We start from the raw sequence: 9,224 nt of genomic DNA on the forward strand, positions 1-9,224 counted from the left end.
GGCATGATACATTAAGAGGATCTAGTATACACATAGGGGGCTTAGTTTATAATCCTATATTAACCCCTTCCTTACCCGGCTAATTAAAGGTCCGGTGGTGTTCACAAATACACCACACCGGGTGGAAGGTACATATAGCACTCCAGTGGTATACTAAGGTTAACCTCTTCCTCACCCGGATAATATAATGTCCGGTGGTGTTCATGAATACACCACACCGGGTGGGAGGTGCCTAGAGCTTTTTCTAGTGCTACAATATATACATCTGAATATTTAGATCTGATCTGCAAACTATATTCTTGCATACTGTGGGCATATGAACTATTGCACTTTATATCAATAATTACTCATACAACTCTGTCCCATTACACTGTGCTGTTTCCACGGAAGCCCGTGGGAAGTTTCTCACTAGTTTAAGATTTATCTCTGTGAGAACTCCTATACACGCTGAGGTATTTGACAATAAATAGATAATATGTAAAGTGATATGCTGATACTTTCATTACACTACACATTCAATCCTCAGCCCATTTCTAGCTACATAGTAGCCTTTTTAACCCATGTTATATTTACGCGCCGTTTCTAGTTTTTTTTTATATATATCTTGGTTGATTCATATACATTAAGCACTTTAATGCATTGGTCTGAATATACTCTTTGAATCAATTTAGTCAGTGTAGGTACGAATTTATATGTCCGGTCCGGTCTGTCCGTGATAAACATATAATTATTTCTACAGCTATATACCACACTGAGGCATTAGCTAAATATCCATTCTGCTTTTGCCAGGATATTACTATTCCCTAGCTCCACATGTCAACCAGCCTTGGTTTAAGGACTGGAAGTTAGCTGTTTAATTTGTTTTTTAAGAGTTTTGTGTTCACTGTTACCCATTAGTATTCATTAAAGGTTTAGTTATTTTAATACATTTTTTCACTTTATGAGTGCTTGTTGAAAGGGGTTCTTTTGCTTGCTCTTGCAAGGATTTTGTGTTCTCCAGTTTCGTTAACCCCTGGCACCATTCTCAGGACAGTAGCAAGAGCTTATTCCCTCACTCCCCCACCCACCCTTTGTAATATTCTTAGAATGGCATTATAGGAAGGATGCACTCTGGCTTTGAAAAAAGTAATGTCCCATTTTTATAAAATAAAGTACAAAGTTAGCGGAAACCCGCAATGTTTACTCACAATATTTTGACAATTTCTTTTAACAAAGTATCTGAAAATATGTAGCATTGATTTTTAAACAAGAATTCCTAGTGTTCTCATTTATCACAAAATATTTAAATTAATAGTTTAATAAAGTATAGGAGGATTGCACCTTTAAAATGCATGAAAGCTCAAACGACTCTTTAAATAAAGGCCTTAAGCAAGGTGAATAATTTTGTTTCAAAACTCTTGTATATGGCTGTTTTAGTTTTTAAGTTTAGTATTCACATCGAGGATTTCATCCGGTATACTTGCCAGCTGGGATGTGCACACCGCCCTCTGCTTGTTTTGTTTAGTTTTGCCCTTGTGTTGCTAGCATTGCCTGAAGGAAAAGCATTAAGAGTAATAACGGCAGGTGACTATTTGTATTAAGCCATCGATTAGTGTGCACGTGTTTCTGCCATGATGTTGGACACCGCCATAGAGATTTGCCACATAGTTGAAGCACATTGCGATCTAGTGCGTTAAAATGCATCCATACAGAACAAAGCAAGACACTAAAGTTGAGAGTTTGGCCAATTGAACACTTCGCTGCTTTCCACTTGTATTGTTACAGCTGTGTGTGATAGCAGAGTGTGGGGAACTGAAGGACGGGAATGAGTCTGTAGCGTCCCCCTTGGATGGTTCTGGTGACACGTACTCTGACTTTCCTGAGGACTCTGATGTCGAATTAAATGATGTAAGTACACACACATGAGTTGCATTCTGCATCATTGCCATTACTTTTCCTTTCTGAAAAGCATTTTGAGATTAACCAGGCAAAAAAGAAACTAAGTTTCAAAGATCAGTGCTTCCAAGTTTTGAACACACACGAACAGTCTATTTACTGATGAAAAATATCAACTTGCTTGAGAGAAAAAGGAATTCAAGGCATCTTGGAGTTTGGCTATTCTTGAGTATAGGGCTCAAAAAGAGGGAAAGGTGTACATACAGTATAGTGTCCTTGGTTGATCGTACAGACCGTGCTTGCCGATTCTCTTCCTTAGTGGACCACCACCCTAGAGGTTTTGTATACAGTCCAGAAAGATTCCTCCCACTGTGTATAACCTATAATGTGGTGAGGAGATATGATGTACTCACAATCTAATGCCGGCGGTTCCTTGGGCGTGCCTCACACTGTACAGGTGAATGCCAAGATTCTCCAGGAGTATGGAGAAAACGGAGCACAGCTGCAAAAATGGAAGGGCTACAATACTGGAGCTAAGTTAAAAGCAGTTTAAGGAATGAGTGACGACATGGCAAGATGTAGTTAGCGTCTCTGACGAAGCGTTGAAAGATGCGTGAAACGCGTTAGAGTTGCTTATTACATCTTGCCACGTTGTCACTCATTCATTAAACTGCTTTTAACTTGGCTCCAGTATTGTAGCCCTTCCATTTTTGCACCCGTGCTCCGTTGTCTCCAAACTCATGGATTTTTTTGCCTTTTGAGATTACGTGATGAAATGGGATATTTAACCATTTTGCATTGGTGCTTGCAGCAGCGTGTATGTAAAGAGCATCAATGTGTAATTCTAGCCCATTAAAATGATTTGTCCTGTAACACAAAACATTGATTTATGTCGCAATGTCTTCCTGTCAGGTTGTTAAAATCACTGCGATAGCTGAAGACGTTAAGAACATAGGAAATCATTTCTTCAAGTCTCAGAACTGGGAGATGGCAGCAAAGAAGTACCTCAAGGCTCTGCGGTACTGCGGTTAAACAATGCGAACAAGTCACAAACTGTGTAGAGAAATAGTGCACCAGCGGCTCGGCCTCCGGTTCTGTATTGGAATTCACTTGATTAGGGGAGAAATGTTTCCTCTTTAATGTGTGTAAGATGGGAAGATTCCAACACTTGTAGTACATACCCGTGTATTTCTATCTTGCGTTTGTGCTTTGAGTTTTTTTCCTGATGCCCGAAGAATGGTAATGTTTTTTATGAAAGAATCAACAATAGTTAAAATACACCCTTCGGCAGACCATATGCTTTGAACACTCCCTGTTTTTCTATACCTCTAAACTGCCTGTGTACATTTTTTTTTAAAGCTTTACTAAAAGAAGGTCCCGCAATGCACCAGTGAGCCCTCCTAAAGCAAAGTATTAAGTCTATTTGATGCACAGTTTACAGAAATAATAATTTGAGATTTTTACATAATTTAAAACTTGACAGAAAATAACTTGTCTATTTCCTGACTCCTTAATAATACTATTTTTTGCAGTGCAAACTGCATGCTAGAAGTGGCTTGAGTTGTTTCTCCTTAAATACTGGGAAGAGCATTTGTAGTAACCCTTTGGGTGCCCCAAGACGTAGCCACTACATCATGAGGTGTGGCACCCGGGGGGGTGGGGGGGGGGCTACTTCCTGCTCTTGTAGGGCTCGGTTTCTAGGGGAGATCCTATGGGACGCAAGACACGATTGTTAGTGCAAGGGGATGGAAGAGGAGAGCGCCTTAACGTTTCAGGGTTAAGGAAACCTACGGTCACGTGATCACCGTTTGTCAGAGGGTGCTGCAGCCCCCCTGACACACGAAGGGTTAATTTGCCTTCTGTATACACGATATAATTGACTAAGTGGTGTGTCATGTTAATCTGTACATAAACCTGTGAGACCCTCCGCTTAGTTTATCGCAGCTTTTCCAGTTTTATGAAATGTTTATTGCAATTGCTGGTGATGACTATAGGCAAGGCTTACAATGGAACTCCCTACTTTAACATCTGGTTTTATTTACATGCCAGAAAGCAAAGCAAAAGGTATCTGTGCTCGAGCTGTCAATCAGATGAAATGATGTAATCCGCTTGCAGCTAACACGTAAGGGGTCACTCCTCAAAAGGCCCCTATAAAAGGAGAGAACCCCCAACAAAGGGGGAGTCTCCCAATTGAAACAAGAAAACAAGGTACGCGAAGCGTCACCGCAGGATTACTAAAATGAAAGTTTAATACAATAAAGATATCCCAAATAAGGGGCTAACACGGCACATATATGCTACAAAAAGGTCTAATATGTGAGACCACACCACAGTGAACAAGACACAATATACAAAAAACATATATGTATATTGTGTCTTGTTCACTGTGGTGTGTTCTCACATATTAGACCTTTTTTGTAGCACATATGTGCCGTGTTAGCCCCTTATTTGGGATATCTTTATTGTATTAAACTTTCATTTTAGTAATCCTGCGGTGCGCTTCGCGTACCTTGTTTTCTTATTTACATGCCAATTTAGGGGCTTGGAGCACATAAAATAACTCTTTTTTTGTTTTGCAGATATGTAGAAAGCTGCAAAGATGTCACGGGAGATGACAACATATCGAAGTTAAATCCTATAGCTGTGAGCTGTAACTTGAACAATGCTGCCTGTAAACTGAAGATGTCTGACTGGAGAGCAGCGATTGAAAGCTGTCATGAGGTAAATTACCACAGTATCTCCAGGTACCCTGCTTCAAACCTATGCTTAAAAAAAAAAAAAAAAAAAATTAGAAAGCAGGACTGCTGCTTTAAATGGATGTCCAATAAGAAGGCACAACTGCTCATGTTGCGGCTTCCTATTGGTCCAAGATTTGGCAGCCATTTTGACTCACTTGGAGGGAGATTTAGACCTTTCTTACTTCACCGGTAAGCATCTCTGGAACTGGGATGTCCCCAGAGGAGCGTTTGGCTACAGAGGACCCCAAAGTCCCCACGTCTCCTGTGATTTGTGTAATGTTACATTTATTATATTGTGTCTATGAAATCACAAATGGATGTATTGTAAAACTTTGCTCTTAATTCTTTTACAAAATTTGGAAACTGACATATCAAACTAAACTGTGTACGTTTATGTTAATTGAGACAGACCAAAAAAAGACAAAATTGTTCCTGGTCAGTCAGACATGTTTCAAAGGTGACTGTGCAGGTGGGCAATACGGTTAAGAACAAACGGGATAGTTTTCCCACATTTTTGTTTTCCTATGTTTTTAGTGTCTCTCACTTGACTGTTTGATTTGTACCTCAAAAAAAAAAAAAAAAAGGTGCATGCCATAGTGGTAGGAAGTTCTTACTGAAAAGAGAAAGATTAACAGATGCAATGAATGTGCTCAAACAAAAATGAGGGTGTATAATAATGTAGCTGGCTTACCAGGTGGTGCTATGTACACAATGCCAGTCTCTGAATATTCCCAAGCAGTAACCACACCTCCCAGCGACAGGGTGCTGTCAGTGCAATAATGCAGCAACATTAACTGTCAGGGACAAACCAAACTTATTGCAAGCAGGCACAACGCGTTTGTTTCTTCTCTGGACACTTTCTTTAAAAGGATGTGCAAAAATAATGAAATAGCTCTGCATATATCATTTGTTGTCCAAATCTAGAAAAGCAAATGTAAATGCGCATATAAATATACAAATGACCTAATAGTGCCGCGGTGGTACTTTTTTTTTTTTTCCCCGAGTGGGGGCAGGGGGATTAATTTAAGGTACAGGGACCCCCTGCTTCCCGAGATACTAACCATTGAAGGTGCCCCTGATAGCATTGCTGGCTGGGTAGACAAAATGGAGGTTTTAATCCCCCGTGGTAAAGGAGGCGATAGGAAGCCACAATGTCACCAGTCACCACTTCCAATGGGGCCGCGGGAGGCTTGAGAATTTATGGAGATATCCGTAGCACCTACTGAGGCATGTATCTCGGGAAGCAGGGGGTCCCCAGAACTGAAATCAATGCATTCTAGCTCTGGTTATCATCTGATACATACCTATTTTATATAATGTATTCCTTGAATAAGATTTAAGAGATACCACGTCTCTGCAAATAATAATCTACAAATTGTGTGATTGGCAGTGAGTGAACCTATTCCAGATATTATTGGAATCCCTGGTGGGTTGTTTAGAGGTTTATTAATTTGGGACAAATGATAATATATTGGAATACTAGGATAATGCAAAAAAAGAAAAAACAGTGCACGACTCTCATAGTGTAGTAAAGTAATTATATTGTGACCGTATTAAAATGTAAATGAGATTGATGACTTGCTTCGTGAGGATCCCTCAGCATACACTCCTGCTGGTCCGGGCAGGAAACTAAACCCTAGTTGCAGCAAGAGTATCCAATCACATTAGTGTAGCAAAGTCCGTTACATAGTACCCACAGGGTTACAGTGAAGACAGCAATGGAGCAAACCTCTACACCGCTAGACCCACTTCAGCTTGGACCCGCCAGTCAGCCACAGACCTCCAACCTGTTATGGGACGTCAGGGACGAAGTAGTTTGCTATGAAACGTGCGTAGGATTGTTTTGCTGTATACTGGACACTCTCCTGCAATTATCACCGTGCTTTTGACCTTGCACATGCTGCCTACGGGACCGTTTTGCTGATTATTGAATTGGCTGCTGCGGACTTGCGACGCACTGAGGTGACGTCATTACCCTGATTCATGATCACAACAGGGTGGAGGTCTGTGGCTGACTGACGGGTCCAAGCTGAAGTGGGTCTAGCGGTGTAGAGGTTTGCTCCATTGCTGTCTTCACTGTAACCCTGTGGGTACTATGTAACAGACTTTGCTACACTAATGTGATTGGATACTCTTGCTGCAACTAGGGTTTAGTTTCCTGCCTGGACCAGCTGGAGTGTATGCTGAGGGATCCTCACGAAGCAAGTCATCAATCTCCAGAGTGGTAACATGTACCCTAAACATGTCCTGCTTTTATGATTAATATATCTTGTACGTGCAATAACTTACATTTTAATATTGTCGCAATATAATTACTTTACTACACAGAGTCGTGCGCTGTGTTTTTTCTCTTTTTTGCATGTGCCCTGTGTGATGTTGAGCCATTCACTCTGACAGGCTGCAGACTCTCCACGGATGTTAGAGTTTTTTTGTATCTTATTTTCATCTTAATTTATTTCACATTTAGAGGAACACAAGATTGTGTTCCCTTAAACCTATTAAAGCACTTTTAATTCACAACTTTTATTTGGGTTGTAAATTGTCCACAATTTTATTTATTATATATATTAAGCTGCATTTGGTGCGCAGTTTATTGTTGTTGTTCTCAATACTAGGATAACGTCTAGAACATGTTTCTTTAATGTTGTGGTCTTAAACTGAATGTAAAATATTTTTAAATTGAAAAGTAAAGGTGGGGTTCTTAAAGATAATTTTTTTTTTTTTTTTTTTTTATCAAAGTGGCTTCCAGGATAGCTCTCAAAAGCAATGTTCTCTGTATTACATATACCTCCACTTATATTGGCTTGTTTAATAACCAAATCTGTATTACTAATCACATCTTCTAATCCTTTATCGAGCCAGGGGGTGCAGAGCCCTTGGAACACACAAGGCAATATGCAGAAAATAAATTGGGAGAGGGACAGATCGTATATTGTATGTTTTAACTGTATAATATAATGTTGCAGAACTGCAAGAGTTGGTCTTCTAACTTTCTTAGCCCTGTGGTTTTAGGAATGTCAAACTCAACTTAACGCTGTCCCCATAATCAAGATTTTCCCTTTTTTTTTTTTTGTTCGGCGCTACAGGCTCTCGAAATTGATCCATCTAGCACCAAAGCACTTTACCGACGGGCTCAAGGCTGGCAAGGATTGAAAGATTACGAGCAGGCACTGGTAAGCTAGTTGTTTATATTGGACTGCTTTTGTTATGCTTTGGTGGGTAATTTAGTAATTCACATTTATTTCTCTTGTAGGAGGATCTTAAGAAGGCTCATGAAATAGCACCAGAGGACAAAGGTACAGGTTATTTTTTTTTTTTTGGTCATTTGTGTGATTCAAAAATGCTGATCTACCAGAGCTTGAACATTTCGCTTCCCCAATTGTTTCCTGCTGGAGACTTCCAAATTCGTTGATGTATCATTTCCCCCCCTCCTTTTTACTAATTTCAAATTGAAAACTATCCAATTGTTTCTGTTCTGAACAAAATACATAATTTTCTGAGTTGGACTCCTACTCTGGGTATATCATAAAATCACACATGTAAAATGTGTCCCTAAGTTCTAACAATGTTGTCTTGTGACAAATATGGCATATCAGTTTATTCTCAACCAGAGGCACCCTGGGGTAAGCACTCTGCTGGCTACTCAGCTGTTGTGTACTGTGCTGTCTGAAGACTGAGAGGCTTTGATCCACCTTACTTGCTCTCCTCTCTCAGCCCAGCGGAAAGGCAGATCGCAGCCTCCCAGCAGTGAACGTGGTGTGTATGATGGAGAGGTGGTGATTGTGCCCTGTGCGAGAAGGATCAGTATGATTGTGACACGGGTGTGTGAGAGCTGGAAAGAATGCATGTGCTCTGAATAGTAGCAACACTAGTTATTAAAAATCTAGGGGTGTTCTTGCTAAAAAAAAAAAAAAAAAATAATTTAAAGTTGCGCTCCTGGTGTAGACTTAACTTGCAAAGATTTGATTGAAGCCGATTCCCAATATCGAAAATGTCATTATCCCACACAGCATCCTGACTTTAACCTTGTCTTACAGCTATAAGCGGTGAAATACTTCGGGTGAAGCAGAGAATTAAAGAACAGAAAGAAAAAGAAAAAGCAGTGTATGCAAAAATGTTTGCATGAATATTGATGTTTACGTGTCAACAGGCATGCAATTTACTGACGGGACAGGCTTCTGCAAGTAGAAGTGCCAGTTTTGTAAGCAGACCTGTTTTCTGATATCAAACCAAAAAAAAAATATAAAATGTTGCATACGGGAGAGTGTTTTCTTCATACATGTTCATCGCCGTTGACAGTTTTCTGTTATCCCTTTCCTTTGTTTTTTGTTCTGTCACTGCATGAACTATGCAAAGGTGGGAGTTACAGTGAAGCTTGTGTTGGCTTCCTTTAGGCTGAAGATTTCAGTTGGAAGTGGTGATGCTTACAATGAACATGTTTTAAGCCCTTAGAAAAAGGGTGCTATTGTTTCCTGTGTAACTGTTAATTGAGGAGATCTGCATTCATACTGTAGCAACTGCGTTGTTTATTATAAAGAAACATCTCAATTTCACGCCCCTCAATAAAGACCGTTAATTACCCCACAACTATACATGTTTGGCGTTTTCATC

The 9,224-nt window shown here is 40.0% G+C and overlaps 1 protein-coding gene across 1 annotated transcript in view; it reads left to right on the forward strand.

Annotated features, from left to right (window-relative positions):
• Nucleotides 1-9,200, forward strand: part of PPID (peptidylprolyl isomerase D) — a 29,079-nt gene extending 19,879 nt beyond the window's left edge. The window contains exons 5-10 of the mRNA XM_075612473.1: nucleotides 1,765-1,887; nucleotides 2,788-2,894; nucleotides 4,455-4,596; nucleotides 7,700-7,786; nucleotides 7,867-7,909; nucleotides 8,651-9,200. Of these exons, the coding sequence (XP_075468588.1) occupies nucleotides 1,765-1,887; nucleotides 2,788-2,894; nucleotides 4,455-4,596; nucleotides 7,700-7,786; nucleotides 7,867-7,909; nucleotides 8,651-8,739 (591 nt within the window). The 3' untranslated portion in view covers nucleotides 8,740-9,200. The remainder of the gene's footprint in view (nucleotides 1-1,764; nucleotides 1,888-2,787; nucleotides 2,895-4,454; nucleotides 4,597-7,699; nucleotides 7,787-7,866; nucleotides 7,910-8,650) is intronic.
• Nucleotides 9,201-9,224: the final 24 nt, after the last annotated feature.

This window comes from Ascaphus truei, chromosome 1 (assembly GCF_040206685.1).
Source record: "Ascaphus truei isolate aAscTru1 chromosome 1, aAscTru1.hap1, whole genome shotgun sequence".
In the NCBI taxonomy this organism is placed as follows: Eukaryota; Metazoa; Chordata; class Amphibia; order Anura; family Ascaphidae; genus Ascaphus; species Ascaphus truei.